Source organism: Callorhinchus milii, unplaced genomic scaffold, assembly GCF_018977255.1.
Source record: "Callorhinchus milii isolate IMCB2004 unplaced genomic scaffold, IMCB_Cmil_1.0 Scaffold183, whole genome shotgun sequence".
In the NCBI taxonomy this organism is placed as follows: Eukaryota; Metazoa; Chordata; class Chondrichthyes; order Chimaeriformes; family Callorhinchidae; genus Callorhinchus; species Callorhinchus milii.
Window position 1 is genome coordinate 55,700 of NW_024704924.1, and position 27,691 is coordinate 83,390.

Genomic DNA, 27,691 nt, shown 5'->3' on the forward strand with positions numbered 1-27,691 from the left:
TAGAGTGCGACGGGTTAGGAGAATTGATCTTTTGATAGTTGATTGAAGCGTCGCGCCGGGAGCGCTACCTTCTGCACTATATTGCGAGCTTATGCGAGGACTTTCCTACAGTTGCACCTTTCCAGGTTATTAAGAGTCAATTCCGGAAATTGACTATGTGCAAGCAGATATCATGAGCGATTCTTCTCCTTTAAAGGTAGGATAATCTCTAGCGGGCATACATGTAAGGGTACGGATGAGATAATGAAGGTGCAGAAGATTCCTCACGAACTGTCATGTCAGCAAGTAGGATTTGTCTTCGAGAAGCCAGAACTACGCCGTACTGGTGGACGCAGTTCGAGCTTTGCAACCCACAGTACATAAGCGAAACGGAATGGGTGGGATGCTGAGACGTCGAGTACTAGAAGGTGCACTTGACTGAACTAGACATTACACACAATTGATTCGCTAGGGCGACGCCTGTGGCCAAGCGAATCTTTGGAGCTACGATAAGCATCTTTATACGTGGGTCTCTACGGACACCACCCGTGTGTAGCGTGGGGACGGACATTTGCTGATGACCAAAACCAAGTTACCTCTCATCAATCTAGGATCTATTGGTCAAACCTCGGACCCTCGCAGAGCGAGGTGTTCCCTTAGTCCGAAATATCGGTCCGGAATTTCGTGGGCTTTCGCGGAACTTCGTTACGTTTCCCGGTATTATGTTCGTAACACCCTCACTCAAGTCTGGATTACGTTGGCGGGCCTATGACCAGCCACGATATTCCCGTCCAGCTTGTCGGAGAGGCATGGCTAAAGAACGAACTTAAATCGCACTTGCATTTGTTCGCTTTAATACATTTATCCCCGGGCCTCTGGTCGCAAGCAACAACTCGTCTTAACTACCCATGCTGCATGCTGTGCCTGGGAGTACGCGGAAAGTGGCTGCCCGTATCCATCGTATTTAAAAATTGTCGTTGGCTAGTCCCTCTCGTAACGCGGACTGAATTTTGTATAAATAGCGCAACCGATATCAACGTTACTGTCGCGAAGACCATTGTGGTTTAACATAGGGTGAAAACGATTACACGAGTATACACAGAGCGGAACGCGGATTGGCTAATTGGTTTGTATTAGCAGCCGTATCCGATACATTAGTCTAATAAAACCCTTGGTGTGGCAGCCTTGCACCCATATTATTAATATTGGGACGTTGGCTTGTCACGGGACTGTTGCAGTAACCGCGAGTACGGGTATGAAACCAGGTAACTTGGGCCCGTGCTGTAGTTGTCTGTTTCAAGCCCGCGTGGAGTATGGCAGAAGATGCTGATCTATTTGTTAGTTTCGCTAAGGGCAAACCCGGACGGTTTACGCTATTACTGAAAAGTGATCGGTCATCGCCGCTCCTGACAAGGTGACAAGATGAGCAGCCAAGTCATTCCCTAGATGGAAAGTGACCGTGCTATCCGGAATTACACATCAGGGGTATGGATACTGATGGTACGGAAAATAGGATTCTGCACCTCATGCGCAAAACCCTACGACATAATGACGAGCCGTGAAGATTTCTGTACCTTCCTTAACAGTTAGCTGTAGGAGGGATTTGTCATAAACATACACGCCGCTGTCTTACTATCGTGGCCATTGAGAAGAGTCCAGCATACCAGATGTGGGATGGCATAGAGGTGGGGTCAATGATCACCGCCTATATGACCGATCCCGATTTGCCCATTGCAGTTGAAACCCCCGAGGGTGGCTAGATGGCCAGTGTGTGGTATTTGGACTCTCGGTATCGCATAACTTCGTTAAATAGGCTATCATAGCAGAAGTCTAGTCTCAGATTTCTTATTATACTCGTCTCTGGGGAAGATGCGCAGCCCTGCCCAGCGCATGCACTGGCACTTTGAATTCAACACATAGCTAAGGCACCTCCTTTACGGGTCCGTTCACTGCCTACCCGAGTGATCCGTAAGCGTTAGTAGGGCCTTAGTGGGCATGGGACATAGAACGTTTACTTAAGGTACTGCGGATACTCGTGCGAACGCGAAGCGATAGAGCTCTGAATTCCCCAGGCCCAGTGCACCAAACGGCTCTAAGATTCCAGCACCTCCTGATGACTTCTCTTCCAAACAGACTCAATAGGGCTCGCTATCATTCGGAATAGCCCAAGGAACGTGAAGTTTGAACGAACTAGGCTAGTACATTCCCGTAGCCATAGTGTCCTGGGTTGCCCAAACCATTCAAAATGCGAGCAAGGCCTGGCGCATATAGGAATGTGACCGACCGTCGACTACACACCACGCGGGGGAATACGGCTCGTGACGAAGGCTATACTGAGCCGCAAGCTGCGCAGATCACCGCAGGTACAAGCGGTACAAGATAGGATGGCTTCGCTACCGTATGGGTGGTGGGCGAACGCCACCAAAAAAATTACAAATTATCCCTTTGGTATATCCCCTTTGATAGCATGAGAGTAGAACAAAATACTGGTAGGTCCCTAGATCTAGAAACCGGTATCCGGAACTAGGCGACGGATCCTCATGAACGCCTCATGGGTGGCAATGGTACATTGAGACGCTACTATTCGCTCGCCCCAAATTCTGACGGGTTGAACAACAGTACATCGATTTTCGGCCACAACGCAAGCAGCCGTCCTCTACGGAATTGTTTTAGCTGTCATGCTGGAAAATTGAACCAGCGACCTCTGCATTGAAAGTTCTGTGTGCTAGCCATCACATCGTGGGCTGCATTATCCTTTCTGCAGAACTGTATTCCTTTAAAAAAAAAGCAATTAGACTTATTTTGCTACTCGGGTCAATTATTACAAAGAAAGAGGTTGCACCCTGCAGATGAAACTCATTAAGACCGAAATCATTCCAAGGTTGTCTTCCTTGAACAAACGTTGCCGGAAACTTTAATTTGAAGAACCCATATGGAAATGCTTTAAATATTTTTTTTCTGTTGAACGACATTTTCTTAAATGGCCCGATTTTCAAGACCCACCAATAACACAGAAGTCATGGCGTGAAATATCATGGTGGCTGCCGTTTTAGTGTCGGAAAACACTTGATATACACACGTCAAATACACTTATTTTGCAATTCCATTTTACATTGCAAAAGTTTACTTTTTTACTTTAATTCTAGATTTGAAGCTTTCATGATTGCAAGGATTCATACTCTTAGATTTTTTTGGTAAAGTCACGTAGGTAAAAAATAATGATAAATAATAATAAAATTATAATAAATGAAAATAACTAAATTAAATCACGACATTTCGGAGGCAACACAAGTCTCCGTCTTCAGGTGGGACCGTCACAGCCAAATTTACTGTATCAAGTGAAGAGAAATCCAGGATTGAGTATAATTTCCTAATGCTCAAAACAGCCCCCCCCCCCCACCCAAAAAAAAGATTTACAGCACTAAAGCAAGAAATACAGGACTACAGGACACAATATAAAATGTAGCTCTCTCCAAAGTGGCTAGATATGTAGAGAGTATTACCCTAAAGAGCTCTGCAGCGAAGAGAGCAACGCAAACTGGTAGTCGGCGTAACCTTCAGGAAACATGGATTACGCGGTTATTATAATATCTAAAAGGTACTGCGGTGAAGGCTAAGGCCAGCCACGGACACACAACGGTTGTACTGCAGCACACAAGTGAATCATCATCTTACCCACTAAACCGTCCCTCCCCCTCCTCACCCCCATGCCCCCCCCCCCCCGCTTTCCACCTACCCCTACCCCCCCTCCAGGGAGAATAGACGGGCACTTGTATGACAACGTTGAAGAGCGGCGAAGACAAACGCGTGTGATTAGGCACTTCTCTTTCTTTGTCTTCAACAAACAAAAAACAATATCTCATTTTACGCATTATTAATAAGGAACAGCACTGTGCTAACATCGTATCTTGCGCATTCACTGGAGGTGGTTTTGGATACCGGCTTAAAATAAGCTTGTAGCAAGGTGATTCAATTAGCAGTTGAAATCGGATCATGTCCTTAGTCCCTGGAATAGCATGGCCATAAGCCGACACGAACAGATTTTCCGCAATCCACAGAAACACTTATGCTGCTATATTAAGCACATTTCAAAATTAAGCCTTTGACAATATAAATCAACTTCAACGATTCCACAAATATCCTCTCAACTGCCGGCATCAAGGGAAATTAAGCATAGGCTAAAACAATGCAATTCGACAGACAGAACTGCTTACAATTTACTTTCCTCAAATGGATTTTGGAAAAGTACAAAGTCCCTTATCGTTTAACCGCAATGGCACCGAGAAAACAAATACCCAAATTTATCGCAACGCACGCATGTATTAAAAGGAGCAAAAATAAATCTTACGAGCGAGCAAACTTATTTGTCGACATGGGCGGAAACCCCGCCAACAGCTGACCTAAATGACGACCCCCCGCAAGTCGTCAGAATGCACGTCACATGTTATGGCTGGAGCATCGCCGCAGACACGGCCACGTGTTTCTTTATCCATTCCCCTGCGCCCACGTGGACAGCGCAGCGCATGCAAACGACTTCACGGCGGCCGCAGTGGCGGCCGCGGTTTGGTAGCCGGGAAGAAGGCACACAGCCAGGAACGAGCCGTGCCTACGCAGTGGGAAGAGCGGGTGAAGGTGAGCATCCGACACCCCATCCCTCAAATCCGCTGACAACTCATTTATTATTCAGGGCGCACGCACCAAGCTGCCCAATCTGCTGACCTTCCAGCAGTGATGCAATACTTGGGAATTAAATTACCGTGTTTTAGGAAAGGTCATAACTGGGGGGGGGGGGGGGGGGAATCAAAACGAGGGGGTTCCAAAGCTGGAGAGCACCAAAGATTGATGAAGTTTGCGAGCGGTCCCGTACGCGACCAGCACACAGCCCTGCGTGAACGGGGAAACTGCGCGCAGGAGATAAGATGCCGTGTCACTGCACCGTGTAAAATATATATAAAGCGGCAGCCCTGAAATTGCCTGCTCATACCACTACTGGCGGAAAGGTCCCCCACACTCGAAAGAGTTCTGCAGAGTCCCTCTTAGAGAGTATTCTTGGCATGCGCATTCGCTCTGGCCAGATGTCTTGGAAGAGATGGAATACCCACACTTAAACCCGCCACACGCGACCATAAGTGTACCATGCACAGGTGCCTTCATACTTTTTCCGCTTCCACTAAATGATTAGTTTTTTTTTACGCAGGAAAGAGATGCCGTCTTATCTCCATGCGAAAGTCAAGGTACGTGGGCTGCACAGCGGGATCCTGCATCTTGTAAGTTTTAAATAGCGAAGTGAAGACGATTTTCAAAACATGCACGCATTCTCTCGCAGAGCCATTACTCGCTGGGGTCCTTCGCGCGGCGCTGAGTCACGGATTAAACCGGGGAACCTAAACAGCGCAAATGTGTCCCGTGGTATTTATTTTGTACACCGCTCGCAACGGAAGACCCGAAAAAACACGTTAACACGTGCACAGTGCTCGCCCACACTAATATAAAAACAGCCGCTATCTGCCTCTCGCGGATGAAATTGCAGAGATCGCATTTTAATTCAGGGAGGACACGCGCGCGCGCTTGATTAAATGTAACACGACCTTCGCAGGGCTGTTATAAACGGCGACGAGAGTGGGAAGGCCTTCATCAAGCGGCGGATAGACAATTCGCTCATGACAATTGCTGATGACCGAGTAATTGTTGAAAATGCAGAATGTGGGGGGGGGGGAAAGTCTCTACGAATGAAGAGGATATTTGCACAAAATAATATATCGTATGCAACCTACGGCAGGTGAAGGTGCTCAATATTGACAAGTCTGCTTGTTACCAGGTGGACAGTGTTTTTAGTGTTCAAATGCATCGCTTAATTATTTTCTGTTTAATTTTCGATTTAAAGCTTTCGTGACTGCAGGGATTCATCTTCTTGGTTCTTTCGGTAAAGTCTTTCAGACAGACCTGTTCTTCACCTGAGGACGGCTGCTTGCGTTGTGGCCGAAACGTCGTGAGAATTATTTTATTATGTTTTATTTTTATTATTTCCCTTCTACGTGACTTTACCGAAAGAACCAAGAAGATATTTTCTGTTTGTCTCACTTGTGCCGTGTTGCTACAGACGGAATTTGACAAGTAATGGATGAACCGAGCCAATTCATGCCCTTCCTCGACTAAAATTAAACTATTGGGAGTAAAGATAGCCCTATTTTTGCCACAACCCAACACGAACAAGCGATTTAAAATGTCCCAAACACCCGGCGACACAGCCTTTCGTAATTATTCACCCCAAATAAGTACAGCTTCGTTTGAAAGCCACTCTGTTGCCAACTAGATTCTCATTTTCAACAATCAAAAAAGCTGTGATATATTTTATTTAATAGCTCAAAGGCTTTATTAAATTTTCATATATTGTTTTTTTTCAAAGACATCGTAGTCTTCCAGCGTGGTAGATAATTAAAAGGCTGCTTATATAACACGTCGATCCCCATTGTGAAGATAACAGCTACACAGCGGATGAACACTGGCATTTCACCTCCATCACCAACAAAAACTTAATTTCGCACTCAAACAGCTTGAAGCAACGGCATGTTTGATTTTTACGTAAACCACGGGCTATGTGAAGAAGAATCCGCAAATGTAATAATTACATGGATTTTTTTTTATCACAAAGAGAGCATCACAAAAAAAAATACACGTTACTTTACGGACAGAGGGCGCAAACCCACAATTTCTTACTCGTGGCGCTGCTGGTGGGAAAAGGTTCCACAAGAGGAAGCAATCGAAACGTCGTAGTATGCTATTATTTAATTTATTATTTTATCTTTATACGTGACTTTACCGAAAGAACCAAAGAATAAGCTCTACAGAGCCGCTCAAGTGAGCCCTGTATGACACCACACACGCGACCTGGCTGCCTGCTGATCGACCGGCTGTGGTAGAGACATTTATACCGCCTGCACAGTGAACAAAGGGGATTTAAAGAAACCTGCACCCATTGTTTCAACTGCCACGCCCAGGGTTGACCTCTGGAACTGAAAGTTCATTCTGCTAGCCCTTACACCACGGCAACATCCTGGTCCTTATAATGTTGCCAATTTCACGGAAGGTTAATCAAACACACCCTGCGAGCAGCCGCCTTTGCTAAATAATTACTGTTAATGTTTTTTTTACCCATTCCTTTACCCTCCCAAAACATAATGAAATTACTTTAATAGAATAATTAACGGGCACATTTCGCACCTGTACCTCCGGTGACACCGTTGCCTCTCGCCGAGAGGTCCCATCTAAGTTTTTCGTTCAACGTGACCCTCGTGTTACGGTATGAAAGGCGCATAAAGGTCGTATTATTTTCGAACAATGCAAACCTTATTGATGATGGCGTTTTGCACAAGAATGCGAGTTCTAAGCACGGACAATTGCAGGCAATGTGTAAACTCCCGGGCTTGCAGGGAGCGAGCGTGCGTGTAAGTCAGTGAGCAAACATTAACGAGCCCCATTCGTCTTATCTGTTCCCTCTCATCATATCGGAAACAGCAGGGGGGGGAAAAAACCAGGCAAATTTAATCAAAGGCCTGTAATGAATTGTACGCAATGCCTGTCAAATCCGTCTACGTTTGGTCGTCATAGTCATCTGACGCGGCTGTGTGAAAAACTGTTTATGTAAAGCTATACCCCTGCAAATGTAGGTAATTTGGTTAGTTCTTGCCTGATATAACTGTATCTTTACCATTGTTAGGTGGGTAATTACACTGGGCGGAGGATGATTTAGTGTCGTTAGCCTAATTACCTGCTGCAATTCAAGAGAAAGGGAGGACTGTTGCGATCAATAGCGCACTCACTCTATCATTTCCACTGAAACGCATGAGAGTTTTGAATTGGTCGTCACAACGCGCCGGTTTATTTGCAGCTCCGCTTCGGAGAATTGGTGTGGAGTAAACGCAGAGCCTCACTTTCATGGATTATTAATGCGCACTATTTCCAGTCTTACATAAAACCAGCGTATATTGAAATAAGAGTAACGGTGGGGTGGGGGGAAGTATTCTTTTGATTTATACTGCTACGTAGGTTTTCACGGTCGTGCTGCACAGCTATCCGATGTTTCTTCGGTGTTGTTCAGCATGCTATCTGACGTTTCAGTTCCTGAAGCAGCTGCCAGCATTTTTAACGAAACGTCGGACAGCATGCGAGGCTTGTGTTCGGCACAAAGTAACGGGGGTTTAAAGTGCACCGTTGTGCCACATGTATCACACCCAGGGCCTGTTTCATTTTTGGTGAAGAGGCAGCTTCTGCCATTAGATTTTTTTTTTTTTACAAAATCCTAACTTTTATTTTCTGCCGATTTGGCTGTTTTTACACCGGGGGGGCAGGCATAATACAAATCAATGGGTCTGCTTTTCCACCAACACATGAATCACGACTCAAGCGTTCAGCGGTCATGCACAGTTCACCGCAATTACCCGACTGGCCACCGCAAATTGTCCCATTGATGGACTGGAAGGCGCAGCTGGCGAGATACACCCACCTGGATCTCACGGGTTCCCGTGAACATCTCCCGGAGGCTGGAGAAAACCAGTTTGGTCAGATAGGCCGAGGCGTCCACACGTGCTCCTAGAGGGGGGCGGGGGGTGAGAGGGGGGGGGTTCACGTTTGTTTGGGGTGAGGTCAGCGAGGCAGCTGGGAGTAGACAAGAGAGAAAGACGGTGCAGCTACACCATCAATCACAGAGCCACTCTCATTATACCTGCAGCCATATACATGCTATTGCTTTCTATCTATAGTCCAACGTTCTGGCTATGAGCTTGGCAGGCCGGTCGTTCCTTGCAACAGGCAATGTAGCGACACTCAAAAAGGTGACGGGGGCTTTTTTTTTGGTCGTGGCGGGGGAAGGTGGTTTTCTGTACGTTTTTGGCACAACATAAATCTTAGAATGGCATATTTATGGCTACATTTCACACGGAGCAGTGGCCTTTGAAACGAAATATACTTGTACAACAAAAAAAACACGGCAAAAAACTTGCCGTAAAATGTAACTGACAGTACGACGAGAATAGACCTTGCAAGAAATATAACAAATTGAAATGTAATCAATGGCTACTATTTAATTACATTTTTATAATAACCTCCATGTGCATTTTTTATCCAATAATTTTCTGAATTCTGGCCAGACTGTTCCAGAATTACAAAAGGGCAGTGAACTCGTTTTTTTCCCCACCGACTTGATATAAGTCATTATAAAATATCTGCGACCTTTTAGCTTCACGGTTCACCTGCGAAATTCCACTGCATTGCAGTTGCTGGTGGTTTAAACTTCAGTTCATGACTGAGCTTGGACGAATTGCAGGCAATGGCCACTCTGTGAAACTTTAAAAAGCTGACGACAAATGTGTGCACTGGTGTGTGTACTTCACCCGCCTTCCCACTACGATTTGCATACTAAGAACAGCAAGTGCACGAAGCTACGATTTTTGCAATCATCTCCCAAGAGTAATTTTGTCTCACGAAGAGAGCGGCAAATGCATCCCAGGTTTTATTAGCTGGCATGTCTCCGAAGTTTTTGTTGTTGTTGTGTCAAGAGAATGATAGCCACGAACACAATTACTGCAACGCATGCGAAAACCTGCACTAAAATAACACGAAAAATGTTTCACTGAAAAAAAAAAACCTTTCTAAAAAAAACGCTGCATACGGATTACTGTGAAGAAAAACTGATATTGCGTTAAGACCAGACGGTGAAAATTATCGTATCATATTATCATACGCCAGACTTATTGTTTTATTGTCATTTTTTTAAAGGTACAAATATTTCAATTCAAAGCACCTGTATGCTCATTAAAGAATCACGCCTGCACATTAAAATCAAGATGACGGGGATGTTTTTTTTCTCTCCCTCCTTTCAATAAAAGCGTCATAAGGCCGAAGCCACCTGCTTCTGACGGGCGACGGCACACTGGCGTGTGCTTGCACTGATCCCCCTGAGATTCCTGCACGTACGAGGTTCTTTGCGGTCATCTCAGCCACAAGGATTGGCATAATCGCTGTATATTTTTAAAGCATCGTGGCACGTTTCTGCCACGTGGAAAAAAATTGCGAGTGCAATATTCATGTGCCTTTCTTTGTCGAAACAGCACCGGGCCCACACATCGTGCCAAGACAAGCATTATGCAACAACTTTGCCACGACATTCTACGTAATAACGACGCCCAAAATAAAACCGAGCAAATGGCCTCATTTTCATACTGCTGCAAATATGACATAGGACCTCATTTAAGCTACGCTGCACAGGGACAGCATCTGGCGACAAGGATGCTCTGTAGTCATGATGAGATGTTTTTCATAATGAAAATATAATTTGGTCATGACCAGATTTGCAGTCTGGAATTACAAAATGTACTGGAATTACATTGGGTATTTAACCATGGATAAAAATGCCGCTTAATGACAGGAGAATTGTTTCGTATTACTAGACGCTAGTGGTTTATGGTCATCGCTTGCCATACTAAATTGTGCATTGTGTACAAATGTAAATAACTGCTCCATAAAGTATGTCCATGTGTGCACACATACATACATAGGGCACCATACAGGTTTTGTGAAGCGAACAACGTTAAGACACTGACGTGACATTGTAATATTTAGTTCAAGTGGATTGATGTTACTGGTTATTACATTGAAAAATGAAGCAATGAGGGTATGTGCATGCGTGTGTCTGTGCGTCTGTACGTGTGTTTAATATTCGGTTCTGAAACTCTTTTGATCAGCTCTTTTCTGTACAAGTACAGCGATGTGAATTAACATTAAACATCACCCAACAAAGTCAACAAGTCCATTAATCAGTACGAATATTGCCGGTTCAAAACACGGTTAAATATAAATTTGATTTAAAGCTTTCGTGACTGCAGGGATTCATATTCTTGGTTCTTTCGGTAAAGTCACGTAGAAGGGAAATAATAAAATAATAAAAAGATAAAATAATAAAAAGATAAAATAATAAAAAGTTTCTTGCTGTGGATTTCACACCTGATGATGATTGCTTTGTGTTGCAGTCGAAACGTCGTGGGAATTTTTATTATTTTATATTTTTATTATTTATATTCCCTTCTACGTGACTTTACCGAAAAAACCAAGAATACGGTTAAGTATGTTTTTTTGGGGGGGCGGGGGGTTTCTCAAAACTAAATTCCCAGATTCGCCGGCTGACATAGGGACGATGATAATTTACCTCTGGCAGGTATCTGCAACAAGATAACAAAAATGGAAGAGTAATAAAACATTTCCTGAAAGCAAAAAAAATCACACGCAGTGACAAAAGGTGAATCCCAAAGAGCGTAACACACAAACTGCATGGGAATGCACACTGCTGGATATGAGCGTGCGACAAAGGGAACCGCTTGGAATGTTTCTAAAAGCTTCTTTCCGTTATTTTCCCAGCACAATAACGCTTGAGGAAGCAACGTTTAGATTTCCTATGCCAGCAATTTCATTAATCGGCGCATCCACTTGATTTTTTTAAATATCGAGGACGCTGGACGCATACTAAATGTTCAATCTATGTAAGTGGATGTTGGCGATCGCTCCATCACCATCAGTTCGCAACAAAACCCCCGGGGGTCACCTTACGGAATGCTTGCCGATCTGTTAGTGGAGATCGGGCCAATCTCGGGGCGTTTCCGCGGGGGCCTACGATGGATGGTGGTGCAAAGGAGAGGTTTGGGTTGTATGAAGCAATTGTTCGAGGAAGATTTTCCTCCCCCCCACCCCCTGTTTTAAACCAGCACCAAATTCTGAGAAAACATTAACTCCCACTTATGTGTAATTCATTGATTTCACGTGCCACTTGTGAAAAGTTGAATTAAAGTAGCGCTCGGGAATTGATTTTTTTTTCATTAAACTTAAAGCGACTTTTAGGGTTACATTTCCACACGCACAAAAACAACAACATTTTCGCGCAATATATTGGCTTAATTGTAGTTTCGCAGCCGAGGGCATCACTGAGACACGCGTGTCTTTATGTTACCAAGCCGAAGACTGTAATATCTCTTGCGCATTGCTGCTTACAAAGCACTCCCTCTAACGCAACACTACGTTGGCATTTGTGAATGATGTATAAATAAGAAAACTCAACACATTGTCAATATCATCACCCGAAAGCAAACACTTATATAATAGGCAGCGTTTTGGGCAAAGATCCACGTTATTGACGGTCGTGTTGGGTTTTTGTGTTGTTGTATTTTAACATTCACTAATGAATGTGGCTTATTTGATTGTGATTGTTGGGTACAAAACAATTAAAACAATAGTTCGTAATCGTTATTTAATATGATTTACGCGTATAAAATTGAATGGGATAAACATCTCCGGTCCAAGTTACATGAAGGTGAATTAATTTGTAACCCCTTCTAATCCGTCGCTTATCGCTAGCCGTCATCTCTGTATTCTTCAGATTTTTTTGGGTGGGGGGGGGGGGGTTTAGACCCTTGCTTACTCCACGTGATGAACGCAAATGCAATTTTGAATTGCAAAGTTTGGTAGGGGAGTATTTTCTTTTTTTTTTGCTCGTAAGTCAAAAGAGTTCATTATGAACTCAAAGGCCCTTGATACAATAATTCCGACAAGCAGGTACATCCACGCGATGGACAGCCTGAAAACAAGAGACAAAGCCTCCATACAAATTAGCCTAATGGCCATCGGTGACAAGACTCGATATGATCAATGGTAAGCACATTTGAATACATTTTACCCCCGACACAAAATCTAATATTGCTTACCTCCTGCAGTGGCGGAGGTTACGCTGAAGGTTAAATGCAAGTATTATTGGCAGCAGGACGCCAGCTAAAAATAAGCAGCGTTTTTAAGGGACGTTTTTCAATTGACGGTGCAATCAAAAGTTATTTTTAGTAAATGAACAGGCCATTCCCCAGGCCTCAGTGCTAATAGTATAAAAATGTGATGCACTTACGAAAATGTATTTCCTATTTTTAAAAAACCTTAAATAGAATTTCGTGCCATAATTTCTCATTATGCAATTAATGTGCCACGTGAGTAACAAACAACATTGTTAATGTGTTAAAGCATTTCTCATTAATTTCTTCACCATATAAAAAAGACGCGCGGAATATATTTAAATCACGGACATAATAAATGTAACGTATTTGAATTCTGTTGAGCATAGTTTCAAAACGGTGTTAGACCAGAGGACGCCAAAACGCTTCAAAAGAAAGCTATCTCTGGTGTGGACCAATCAGTTTCAAAGACAACGCATATATTATCAGAGTAAGTTTTTTGTTTGCATTCTAACCACAAGTATTGTGGTTAATGCAGACATGATTCCTTGTAAAAGGTTTCAGTTTGGTGCTTTAACATCTAAACACCAGAAAAAAGAGGGGGCAAACCTATTCTCATATTTTGGTACTGGCAAAGGAGGTCCCATGATGTATCGCAATCTTTTCCCATTACAAACGCAATCAAGAACACTAAAAAATATATTGCCACGAGGAAAAAAGTTAACACCAGCAAAGCAATTTATCGCTTAAAAGCTTTGGTTCTTGCACTATACCCAAGTATCCACAAATCAACACAAAACCTGGCAGTCCCACTTTACTTTCCCATTTTTTTGCAGCAAAACAGTTGCACATATCTAGAGGGAGGCCCAATTGCTTTGTAAATTTCTGCAAAGGCCAAAGCTATCGGAGATCGAGTCGTGCTGGCACACTCAAGCTTCAGACTAAATCGAAGAGGGCACGTCATTCCGCAACTGGCGCAAGACCCCAGGGGGCCCGGGAACAAAATGCCACGAGCGCAAACAGAAGGCTTTGGCTGGCAGCGGAGCCGCAGGTGGTGCTGCACCTTGGGGAAGTCGTCCATCTCGCTGAGGCGCTTCTCGATCTGCTGTCGTCCTCCGTAACGCGTCACGCCGTACACCACAGTCATCACCGTCTGCTTGACCAACTTGCGGCCGATGAAGCCTTCGAGCACCTGGGCGATCTTCACGTCGTTCTTGGCGTCCTCAGCACGGAACACATCAACCTGAGAACGGCAGCGGCCATCGGAGAGATTTGTCGCGGAGTTGTGAGGCGAGGAGGGGGGCGGCACCGAACCGTAACATCGTCAAGGGACACTTGCCAAAACCTACACTTTGTCCGTGAAACACGCTTGCCCGCACCGTGTCAGCCTCAAGCCTTGAATAAGCAAAATATTCATTCAATATTGCTCGACTGGAATACTTAAGATGGACATGAAGATAATACGATGGGAATTAGGTCTGCTGATACATGCACAGAGCTCCCTACGGTGACGTTTTCAGTTTAAATTGCAGCCGGTTGGCATGGCCCATCTTCCCTCTGGGTCGGTAATGGAAGGGTAAACGGTGCGGGTGAACCACATGGTGGGAAATAAAAGGTGGTTGCCCTATGACGGACAAATGCAAAAAATTGTTGGATGTCCACAACTCGTGCCAGATCGCCAACCAAGGCGATCACCAACCAGCACTTGCTGTTTGGGGACACTGAAATTTAACAGAAGAAACTATCTGCACAAGTAAACAAAAACATACACAAACATAACATCGCGTAAGGCTTTGGAGAAATTAAAACCGACAAGATTTTTTAACCAAAAACATGATTTACAGCAAGTGCCGAGTGCTAGGATACCACAATTATCTAGACAGTTAAGAAATGAACCGGTGAGAGCAATCTTTTACAAAACAAGGAGGGGCCGAAACGAGAGCATTAGGCTCTATAACGTGCAGCACAGAATTCGCTTTCTTTCTGCGTTTTAATTCGCTTGGGTTCCCCCCCCCTCCCCATCAAAAATAGACCGGCGCGGCACAGGAAGCGGCAAAGCGGAGGCCACGGGACCGGTCGCAGCGCCGGCGGCAGCAGCACCTGCTGCGCGACACTCGCGTACACGTCCTGGGGCATGTCCAGCGGCTTCAAGTTGACGGATGCGGCGCCAATCGTATCGCGTCCCAGGGCGGCGTAGTGCTGCAGCCCATTGCAGGACCCGTCCTGCGCGCCAACAAAAGCAGCAGCAGCAGCAGCAGCGGGTCAGCAACAGGATCAGCATCAGCGAGAGCGGAAGCGGCAGCAGCAACAATTCGCCACTAAGTACGGTGCCATCACCGTGGTGCCTGTGCCACAGTCGGCGAACTCTTGATTCCACGTTGAGTGGAAAAGGTTGGCTGACGGGATCACGTGCCAGACGCGAGTGTTAAAGGTTAACAGACGAGGGTGACTGGCAGATGCACCAACTGCATTCCTCGCAAAATGTCAGCTTGTGTTTTAGCCACCTGACACACTACCCCAGTGCACCGAGCTTTGTCCCTCGAGGCCAGCTGTCTCTATCGGCCCAGCAGAAGCATTCACAAGCCTCCTTTGCACAGACCAATTCGGCAAGCCCTTCGGTGTGTTTTTGGTCATAGCGCGCGCGCTGACGGGCACGACGTTTGACGTTTCGCTCCGCGTGCTGGAAGCTTCTTCGGGAAATGAACAGAGCAACGCCTCGGACATCGTGCAGAACAACACCCGGTACAAGCGTAAAGCACAACGGCAAAAATCTATGCAGCGATTTCTTCTTTGATTTGTACCGGTCCTGAGGTTGTACCAGTCCTCCTGTACAACTTCAGTAAATCCTCTCACTAGCCTTTGCTGCGTCCAATCATAATCCATATATGCGTCCAAATAAAAGCTGCTTGGTTACGCAGGGCTGTTAATCACACCTGCCGGACAGACTCACTGAAGGACTTTGCCCAGATCACTCTAGCACAGGGTCGGCAACCAAAATAACAAGAAGAGACATTTTTGTTAGATTTCGGTAAAAAAAACTCAATAATTCAAGAGTCGCAATGCACGTTAATAGGAGAGGGTCCTTAATAAATAACGTCCTTAAAGAGCCGCATTTGCTCCGGAGCCACGGTTGCCGAGCCCTGGGCTAGCATCTGTGAGATTCGGTGGGTATGTATTCATAAAGAAAAGAAGTATAAATAAAACACCTACATTGCAATTGATTTGTTAATGATAACCTACAAATGCGCAATGTAAAACCACCTTAAGCAATAAGAGAAACATTCTGCAAACTTCACTTTATCAAAATCTGATCAGGTGCTTCAGTGGCAGAGCAAGAAGCTCAGAGACTGAAGGTTGTGAATTCAAATCCTGGTTGGGAGGGGGTCGACTCGCCCCATCATCCCTCCGGGGTCTGTGAAATGAGTTCCACTTTATTGGCGAATTCAACAGCGGTTCCCCTACGCACAGACTCACCCTCGCCATCGGGATACGGAATTTCAAGCACCACCTCAACGCTCATTTGAGCAGAAAGTCAAACCATTTTGACTTGTTTTGTTTCAGTCTAACTGGCCTGGTTTAAAAGTCACGACATCAGTAATGGCGACCAGCTGTGATCACTTCCACACAGTGCACACAGGGACGCAAAGGTATCACAATGTTTCGGTTTACACAATGCAAAGCATTAAGTAGCATATTGCAAGCAAAAAGAAAGGAAAATTATATATTTATGCCACAGTGAGACAAATACCGTATCGTTAAACAAAAAAAAAGTACTGCGGTCATTATAATGCAATTTTAATGCGTCTCGATTCATCGCACGTAACGTTGTTCGGTAAAGACTCGGCGTGCAAGTTCACCCCACTGAATATGCACAATCACCATCAATTACCGCCGCCGCAACCGCTGCCGCGTGCACTCCAAGCTCAAGATCAGTCTCCTCATGAAGAACTGGGCCTTGGCTGCTTATACGTAGCGCCGAGAAGCGCTACTTGCTGCCCTTATCCCAACACTCTGCAACGCACAACCGTTAAAAGAAAAAGTCCAGTCGCGCCTCTGCTCATCTTCCAACATAGGTTGATATGCGAGCAATCATCATCATCATCAGCCATGCTCCCCCCGCACCCAAGCACCTACCCAAGTCGTCGTCATCTCTCACGGTCAAGTGATGGAATGATCCATCTAGCTCATGCACAAGCCGAGATCTCATCGCTTCATCTCCCCTGTTGACGTCCACTGGGGCCGGTTCCCTGCTTTGAACGGTTATCACCCATAGGCTTGTAACGATGCATTGGTTTATTGATTTAAATCTCTTCTAATGCTCACGTGATCACTGTAGCCACTAGAGGTGCTACATTCACCAAAGTGCTAAGAGGAAGAATAGAATAATTAATTGTCTTAAAACTCGAAATTGCGAGAATTCCCCACATCATGAGGTGGCCGGGGGGGGGGGGGGGTGAGTCTTTAAATGCCTTCTTGCTATTAAGTGCAAATTGTACTGCACGCCTCGCTGCAAGTGGAGCTGCCTGTGATGAGACGTTTGACAAAACTGATGATCATTGCCGCTGCTGATTTGACGATTCTTGCCGCTACCGCTGCCGATTACGATAATGCTGAAGACCACGGTGACGATGACGAGAACGATAATAAACACAATGACGGTTGGGATATTGTCGATAATGACAAAGATTCTGACGACGATGATGACAGTGATCATAATAAAGACGGTCACAACGATGACAATGGTGACAATGACGACGAAGACGACAACGACGATTAGAACGATGCCCATGACGTGAATAGCGATCATGATGACCACTGTGACAATGACGAAGGAGATGATGACGATGAAAACGACGACGATAACGACGATGGCGACATCTTACCTGGTGGGTAGGAAAGTGTGATATGTACTCCTTGGGATCGGGGGAGCGGACAGCTTTGGCAATCTCCATGCAGCAGGCCAGCACCTGCCACGGCTCGTCTGCCTCCATCCACCACTGGCGGCCCTGGGAAGGCATTCATTCATTCATCACGCGTAGTCGGCGAAGGAGCCGTTGCGCTAAACGTGTAATTCCCTGTGACAGCATTTGCATAAACTGCTCTTGCTGCCGTACACCAGCGTCTCGAGTGCTTTGTTTGATCCACGGGGGGTGCGACCACGGGGTACGGCGCCATTCCTTTAAGGGTCGCAATTCTCACTTCCAACGTCGACCACCAACCCAAGAGTGCAATTTTTTACTGAAGATGGGCGACGTGTCCAAAAAAGTGACATGGCCTGTTTCCCTCGAACTAAGCTCTCGACCGCTAGGAGATCGGTTCGCAGATGCAACGGTGACATTTCTGACGAAGTCGAGCCATCGGATGCCAAGACGGCGTCTTTGGCGTCGTATGTGGAAGGACTGCAGCCAATCCAAATCAGCTTCAGGCAATGTCCAGGCATCCGCACCGGACAACAACAAAACTGACAAAGCACAGTGCCGGTAAGACTCTCAATTTTGTGCCATCACTGTCGGAAGCACGCGACGGGACGTGGAGCAACGCCGAGTCACCCGCGGCACGTCCGGAGGGAGCCCTGCACCATCGTCGTGAAGGGACCGAGCGCTCAACCATGAATGAGATTCACTCTCTACGGGCCAGAGGAGTTGTTGGATATCACTTGTTTTTCGTGCGCATTAATCTTACTGCTACCCCATCCCGCTCTGCCCCAGTCCCCCCAACATCTAATTACGTCATTATTTGCGAAAGCAACATATGATTGCGTCGCAATTTAATATTTCACTGGCTTAGGTGTACGTTATCATTTTTCATAATGGCTCTATCTAATTGTTAAGTGATCGCTAATTAATTGAACAAATGTACATAATAACCGTGGCCTTTTTAATTGTTTTAATTGATCTACCCCCCACCCACCAACCTCCTCCGCGCACAACAACGGTTAAACATGTTCGTAAGTGTTAAGGCCATAGTCCACAAACAATGCTGGCCCCCTCTGTAAATACAGCTTGTTATTTATTTGTTCACTGCTGATTTATTTAGCATGTGGTTCACAGGTGAAGCCAACAAAAAAATGTTTGTCAACTGTGATACACAAAGATCTCCCCGTGTAGCCTTTAACAGATTCTTGGGGCGAGTGCTTTTTGCGAAAACCTATGAAGGCCAGCAAGGCGCACGAGGGGGTGGTAAAACCAACACCACGCCAGGCCGCCTTTGTCTGCGAATGCTGACGTTTGCGCACCACACCAGGTACTCAGCTGAGGTTGAGTCACACAGACAAACACAAACCACGCAATGGTCACACTTGCCATTAGAGACTATACGTCAATGCTTGGGATAGTAAACATTCAATGCATATGCCACATGTGTGGTTCAAAAGGCCAAAAAAAGGTTGGCCCGATGTGAGAACACAGACAAGGCTTGTCAAGTACATCGCTATGACACAGCATACCATACACGGATAAGCTAAATGTCCGGAACACAGAGATGTGAAATGTTGTTGTTAGGAAATAAAATGTCAAACGCTTCACGTTCTGCTGAATTAGATGGAATTTTTTTTGCCAACTTAACGTTTTGAAGACTGCGCAAAATATATTTCATTCCTGTTAGAGAGTCCAATTTTTGACAAGAGACTATTTGTGCTTTCCCAGAGGCAGGTCCTTGGATTATGCCAGTTGACTTTAGTTTAAATTCAATTTTCAAGCAGATTTTTGTTTTATACGCTGAATATATATCCTTCAATTTTGCTTGGACAGCTCACCCATGCTGCAGGGTGTTCCGTGCATGCAAACCAATCTCCGTTTTTTTTTATCTCTGCTGCTTGTGTTTAAAAAAGGTATCAATATAATTGTTACCTATTCAAAATATGTTTAGATTGGCTTGATTTGCCTTTATTTTAACTGTTGCTATCACAGAGAATACCTAAGAGACTGGGTTTATTTTCATCAACATTACTGTCACACGAGAAAAAAACTCACGAACAGCACCTTGTACAAGTGTTAAGAGCCCTTTAAATTTGAGCTCAATATGGCCTACGAAGTGGGAGTCGGTTTACATCCAGGTTCTAAAGCCAAACAGTGACCTGTGAGTGTTAAAAAAAAAAAATTGGGTTATGCCAGGAAAGTGAAACATTAATTATATGGCACTTTTTTTTACTGCAGAATATCACAACCTCACAATTATAAAACAAAAGTGAAAACGGAGCGGTTCCAACTTTTGGGGCTCTGCGCTTCATATCCTCATTTGCCACTTTTCTCAACACGAACAAATCACGACCCTGCACTGCAGCGAAAACCAGTTGGTAAAAAAAAAACCCTGACCTCAACCCACTGCAAGAAAAGTTCCCACAAATTAGTGGGACAAAAAAAACCACATGGATCCAACCTCCAAAACCGAAAATCTAGTTTTTATTTATTTTATCAATAATAAAAAAAACACACAAAGATTCATCGACTCAGACATTCCGAACAAGGAATGCTAAACAGTTATTGAAGCGCTTTGACTGGTAGGTACTGGCACCGAGTGCTTTAATTAGAGTCAGATGCGATTGCTACACACGTCTCTCCTTCCAGTACCCTGCCAGCCGTTAATCTCACGTTTGCTCCTGTCCCCCCAGTCTTCTGCCAGAAGCTTGACAATTACCGGCACTCTCTGCCCATCCGCAGGCAGGGGCACGGCATAGTCTGCCGCTGCCCCTCGCGCACCCCACCACCACCGCTGCCAACTCCCTTCACCGCACTGTCAACACCAAAGCGCACCGCAAGACCATCGCTCCTCGTCCACCATTGACTGCAAGAACCTTTGTTAATATTCTGTGCTGCACGCTGGCGTGCTCTCCCTCTGAAATTTTTGCATGTTATTTTCTAAATACTGATGCCTATGTATGCACTGTTACCAAGATTAAACAATCACCGTCGACATCATCAGCCACGACCAATCAACTTTTGGTTGAAGGCCTCCCCGAGCCGTCGACATCTATCACGAGCGTGCGACGTGATTATCCACTTGGCACCTGCACAGGAGTTGATTTCACCGCCCCAAATCTCACCGATTACCTCCCTGTCATTATTCAAGACAGAACTCTCTGGAGACAGAATTGAAAGCAATAAACTGGGACAATGGTGGTATCAGCGAGGTCAGGAGGGGAGGAACTCCACACTTCTGGTAGATAATTGAACAAGAATGAAACAGGAATGGCACGGATGCTGCAAAAACGCTGGAAATTTTTTTCCTATTTTCAACACAACGTGCAGATGACAAAAGGCAGTAAAGTATAGCCAAAGGGAGCAAGCGTCTAGCTTTAAAAGGGCAGAATGCTGTGCCCTTCTATTAATCTTTTCTTTGTCCCAGCGCAACGGTGGAAGGCACCCAAAAGTTGGGATTTGAGAGCACTTTGCAGTTAAATGAGGAAGCATCCATTTGGTTATTTGTAGCTCGGGTCACGTAATGGAATAACTCATAAACGAATTGTAATTCACCATCAATATCTATTAGCGGAACTATTTTTAGAAACTAAGAGCCAGGCTGCATGTGGAGAATTATCAGGTGTCAGTTTGACCATGGCTCAGCGGAAACTGCGACGGAAAACAACAACGCGCGGTAAACAACACACGGTGAAAACCGAATGAGCTGAAAGACACAAGTCCTAAACATCAGCTTCAACCTTGTAGGCCAGCGGCCAGCTGCATAAACACCTTAGGTGGAAATCTCCCTTCAATGATGCTGGCCCGCAGGCAATTTTCTACTCGAGTTGTTTCATGCAACTCATGCCAGGAGTATGGAGCCTTTTTTCCTTTACCGAGGGCCAAATATGACTTTCAAATACCATTTGATGGGCGAGCACACATGAGTACATAGATCAGCATCACCCAAATATAATAATGTGAAAAAGAACTTGGTCTCATCTTAACACGCTAACACGATGCCTGCATGTGCTTTCCTCTGACGCGTTGATAATAATATTAGGTCGCAGTTCCGAAGTAAACATGCAGCTAAGATTCTTGCAGCGATGGATAAATATAATGTGCCAGTCTCATGTGGCAACGGGCCGTATAAAATTGACTCATTGGCTTTATCTCATACCATAGGCATCGCGCACCCCTGTTGGAGAGAAAAGCCGGGGCTGCGTGTTCCATTTTGTCTAACCTAAATTTTAAGCTTTGCTTTATGGTACTCTCTACAATACCACCAATGACACGCTGTACATTTTATTACATTGACGCAGTGACATCACTCAGAGTCCGTCTTCTCATTAGGGAAGCTTCAAACTCGGGCGGGACAGCCACAGTGCTGTCTACTCGGGGAGAGCTGCTTGCTCTTTGGTTGCATCATCCTTTAATGAGGAAGTCACAGTAGATCTGAAGCTGTCTCATTAATGCAGCCTCAAGCCATCATCACCATTATCGGTCTTTGTCAATCCGATGTTGATGAAGGTCTACTCACGTACGAAAGCCTTCATACAGCACACAAAAGCCCATTTTCACCTTAGTTTCGTGCAATGCTATTTGACCAAAACATTTCATGAAAAGAGCTTTCTTGTGGTGGATAATAGTTTTACAACAACTGAGAGGTGAATTTGTTTCCATCATTAGGCATGAACGATTAGGTCAAAAGGTCTCCATTTCTTTCATGTAAAAATGTTTCTACTTATACGAACACCAGAACTATTGTACTTCTACAGTTGCCCCCCTTTTGTCAATTTACTTTACGTCCTCCCCCCAAGCTGTGCGGGTTGTGGAAATTATTTGACCATACTTCACCACGCTGGTAAGTGCGGGTTTTGCCGACGGTAGCGGATCGAATAAACGTTAAGTAAATAGACTAAACATTTACGTGAAAGAGAAAGAAAGCACAAAACCTGGCACCACACAAATAAAATTAGCATTTTCCGAAAACCGCCATTCATGAGGCACGTTTATGCTCGTGGGCGAGCGCGACCGTAAAATAAGACGGAGACTGTACGAGGATCGCTGTAAATGCAACACAGGACGTGGGGCACCATGGCTCACAACGAGGCAACGAGAAACGTCAAGATCTCCCTTCGGGTCTAACCCAAGACGCTCCAATTTAACAACATCCGGCAGCAGGGGTGAGCGCCCCACGTCGCCCAATTAGGCACCGTCTTTCGGACCGACCGATAGCGGACGTGTTTAAGTCTGTAAACCGGCCTGTCACAATACGTCTAAAAGTTCAACTGACGGCAGGCCCATCTCACCATGATGGCAGCTTCCCGGTGAAAAGAAACCCCCGCTAACTTCAACTGTTTTGGCGGCAACCACAAAAAGGCTTTCTCACCCCAAGCGCCTGCCAGTGACAAAAAGAAAGTGAGTAGAAATTCAATTGAACGTCCTTTATTTAACCAGGTGACAGCCCCTGAGATTACTCCCTTTTTTCAAAGGCAGGGCCCAAATGGGTATAGTTACGTAAGAATGAGGGCGGGGGTTGGTGGGTGGCTGAGTGGGTGGCTGGTGGGATAGTTGCAATTTTGTCGCACGTCATTTTTAAAAATTTGCGACTTGGGTTATAACAGCGGCAAATAAACGCCCAGCCGTGGGAACGATGTCGCTCGGTGTTGAATGTGCACTCTCCATCGGAAGGCGCGTTGTGTAATTGCCCCAAGGGACAGGTACCTCGATGTATTTAAAAGCGCAAAATTTAGAATTATTGAATCAAGTGTTTTCAAGTAAATGACAGAGTTGATTAATTGCTAAAAGAGAATCGCTTTTATCAGCCATACCAAGCTGGTGGCAGGCAGGCAACGGTTTTGGCATCATCAGCCATGGTCGATCCACTGCTAGATTGGCCTCGCCAAGCCATCGTCGCCCCCCACGATCCTGCGATGTAACAGTCTACCCAGCGCCTGCGCACGAGCTCATTTCATCGCTCCCCCCCCACCCCGTCTCTTCAGTGGACGTCCTTTTGGATGCGTTACAAACCTCGGCTAGGATTCTGCATGAAACTGCATTTGCATCGTCCAACCGTTTGATTTGAATTCACACAGCGGAGATTGTTGGTGGTCGTGGTGGCAGGATGTTACACCAGCACAGACGCCCTTCGTCGTTTCATTCTTTTCAACATCTGTACCAATGACTCACATTGGAACGAGCTTGGACTTCATACAAAGGCACCAAAACAACAGACACTGCGACAGGCACTGTGCACAATTTTCCTCCGCTAAAAATAGAGCGGTCGGGACAATACCTTGGCAAATTTTTTTACTTTTCTCTTGGCAAAGAACCAACTTTTTTTTTGCTTTTTACATAACCCTGCGCATGATCACTGAAGCGGCGACAATTCAGCCGAGCATATCCCGTTAAGTAGCGCCACGAAAGCGTTAACGTCACAGCAGGATTGCCACTCCTCTTCCAGACTATTCATCTGAGCAATGCCGTGTTCGCCCTTGGGAGATTTCAAGAAATGCGCTTCCGGTAGTTTCTTGTTTGTATCTATGTATGTTGAACTTCTTTTACACTGCACGTAGCCAACCGTGGAAATCAGGGGTGCAGGAAAGGACAAAAAACTTAACACAAAAAGCAGTTCTAAAGAGATGAGTTTTTCAATCTAGACGATTTAAAAGTGCAAAGCTCCAGCGGCTTGCTAATATTTGAAGGAAGAGCATTCCAGTTATCCTCAGAAGGGCATTTGAAAGCGCGTGATGCAGTGACCGAGGCAGTGCTTACAAAACAGCTTCTCGTCAACAAATACAAACATCACGTTTACTTTGAATAGGACCCTAATTGCTCCTCCGAAACCAATTTTCGGAAACAGTTGTAATCTCTCTGTGAATAATTTTAGAGAAAGCGTGTTGCCTTGTCGGACTCCCTTTTCACGCGTATTTTGACACTAGCAGTAACAAAATAGCAATAATGTTAACACTGTATTTACCGAGCAAGGCCGCAAATGAGGCTAACACCTTTTCAAAAAGGTTTGGCTTCGAATGGTGCATTTGCTCGTGCACATTTTTCCACGTCGGTAAGAAAATCATGGGCAACTTTCAAAAACCCACACGTACAATGTGATAGCACGAAAACAAAAAAAACATACGCAGGGTCCACAACCTACTTGCTGTACTTCCTTCGACAGGCGGATTCGCAGCTCTGCAGGCAAGCGTGCGGCATCTGAATTATCTAAGACCGCTGGAAATCACAAGCATACATTCATCATGGCCGGGACTTACTGTGCATCAAGGGAGAGAGAAGTCTACGTCCCCGTTTCACAGGTGCTGCATTATCGCGAATGAATGATTTACACTTGCACAGAGGTTGATATCCCTCGTTTATTGCATTGCCTCCGTGATACGTTTAACTCGGAGGGGGTTACGTGGATTGGTGTCTATGGTGTATAGTGTCAGCATTCCCATTTAAAAAATGTATCAAGGGTGCCTTCCGGCCCTTCCAGGTGTCGCACAATCAATTTGTTTGGCCACCGTTCCGAAGCGTGATGTTTTTACATTAAGTCGTGAGGCAAAGGATATTTTCCCGGCGCAGTTTATCGCATGTGGAAAGAGCAATTAACATTGTAAAGAGCTGTAATACGATTACGTCTGCTTAGCGTTGGAACAAACAAGTATTTAAATGCTGGGATTATAATTTTTTTCAGAAAAAAAGGATAAAGGTGCTCTTCGGCCGATGTAAATATTTTCACGCCGAAAAACATACGAATTCAACTGCTGCCATCACATATATATTGCGCAGATGACGCATTAGTGCGATGTTGAGCCCATGCTTAGCGGCAACGGACACGACAAAAGCTCCATCTGTTGATCTAAATGTGCAAGTGTGTCGACTGTGGCAGCGGCAGGTACAGCATCCCCTCACTAACAATGCCTTTTAGTTGACGTAAACGGCACAGGAAAGCTATTTGCATAAGCCACAGTTAAGCCGGAACACGATGTATAATAATCACTACGTGTGAGCATTCAGGGCTCATTTCAGCAAGCCTCCTATTAGATTCCAATTTGGATCAGCCTCTCGAATGTGTGTACATCAGCATTGCGTTTTTGAATTTACGTGCTTGCAAAAGGTCGCAAAAAAGCAACTTTTGCAACGAACCCTTGTGGGTTTGTTGGTGTTTTTTTGGTTGAAGCGACTGCTTGGTTTAAAGTTGTGCAAGGAGTCATTTACGAAAATGTTTGCTGTATTATTAAACAGCAGCAGCAGTTCGCGGCCAAAGTCGCCCTGGCTTTATTTTAGCAAGTGACGTCAGTCCAAGCTTACACAGTAATGCAAACTCGGTAAAAGCTTCAAGGACGGCGGAGAGTGAAAAGGATAAAGGACGATGGTGGTGACTGCATACGACAATGACTGAAGAATTACAATTCATCAAAGTGGCAAATATTGAAATATTTGGGCCACACAAAGCTGAAAACATCCTGGAATACCCAAAAACCTTTCCATCTTCCTTGGCTTACATCTTTTCTTTTTTCTTTCTTGCATTTGACAGGTTATTTTGATTGTTTGGAGACGATATTGTTAGTACAATTGATTTTTTTCTTAAATCGTAAAAAAAAATATATAAAATAACACATCAGTACAAAGGTCAGGGGCAAGCCAAGTCAGGCAATCAATTATAATGAGATCACTCACGTTTCTCTAGTTGATAACCTGTTGCTGCAATTTAGTCGACGGCTATAATAAACGTCGAGCCACAGTGGGACAACCGCCACTGCCCACTAAGAGGAAACTAACCGCTCTAATTAAGGCAGCAGCGACGTCCCAGCTGCAGAGTGCCTCGCCAGAGCTCGTTAAGGGCCTTAATGAAAACGTGGAAAAATTTTTTTTCTCTAAGTGGGTTTCTAAAAAAAAAAGAGGCAAGCCGAAATGATGCCCCCCCCTCTGTAAACGCCACCGCGGGACGCACCGAGGAACCCGCACACCACGAAGGCCGCGACGTCAAAGGGCTCCGACGATTACGCGGGGCAACGCGGCTCTGCGGACGGAAAAGCCGGCGCAGATAAATAAAAATTCCAAACGAGTCTTTTTTGCAAGGACACTCCGGGTGAAAGCGACACGTGGGTGACTCATTGGTATTGGGTGGCGCAGTGTATTAAGAGTTTTCATACTTTGCTTCATTCCGGAAGCCTCGACGAAAAGCAATTATCTGCGTTGAGGTTGCATGCAATTCACACCTCTGTAGCAGTCATGGCAAATCTAAAGCAATCACACGGTCATTAGCATTGTATATCATCCGATCTGTTGATGTTAATATGGTAATGCTAGCGTATGTTACATGGAAAGAGAAAAAAAACCCCATCACACTAATAATGATGTCATGGAAATGTTTGCTTAAAACAAAGTCAAACGTTTAACATGGCAACGATGGGATGCGCTCACGGTATGGACAAAACAATGCTCCGTTCGGAAATAAATTCAACAACTGCGTCCGTGCGAGTGTCTGTGCATGTGTGCGTCCGTGTGCTTTGTGTTCGCCGCCTGCAGCAGGCTTTTTTCAGCTGTGCACCACTCGCATGCACTGTAGAGCTCATGCACACGCTCATACATTTTAAACAGCCCCGATGGAAGGAAGACACTCGCATCAGACGGCAGCAGCCAGCCAGCCACAGAACGAGCGCAGCAATGTCATCCGGTGACAATGCAAAGGGGGTGCCTTGCCATTGGCCGCTCTGAACAGGTGATCAATAGTTGAAAGACCTCGCGATTAAAGCAGGGGGATAAAAAAAGACACGCGAGAACAAACACGGAAAGCGCGTCACAAAACGACGGCTATCAAAGCGCACCATCAGTGCACATTAAAGACCCTGTGAGGTCATTCGCAAGAGGAGGCCACCGTGGGCCAGTGCTTCGGCCCAAATGCAAAGAAAACGTCACACACAGAGACTTGTAATATAAAATAAAATAAACTGGAAAAATGGGCAACTGATTTGAAGATAAATAATGAATTGTGAAAATATGAAATGTCAAATGCATTCTCTTTTTTTTGTATTTCCATCCGATTGACCA

At 45.2% G+C, this 27,691-nt stretch overlaps 1 protein-coding gene across 1 annotated transcript in view; it reads right to left on the reverse strand.

Moving 5' to 3' along the window:
• Nucleotides 1–8,413: 8,413 nt before the first annotated feature.
• LOC121851885 (DNA-directed RNA polymerase, mitochondrial-like) overlaps nt 8,414–27,691 on the reverse strand; it is a 33,829-nt gene continuing 14,551 nt past the window's right edge. Inside the window, 5 exon segments of the mRNA XM_042345964.1 lie at nt 8,414–8,556; nt 8,559–8,568; nt 13,804–13,983; nt 14,841–14,963; nt 17,624–17,746. Of these exon segments, the coding sequence (XP_042201898.1) occupies nt 8,414–8,556; nt 8,559–8,568; nt 13,804–13,983; nt 14,841–14,963; nt 17,624–17,746 (579 nt within the window).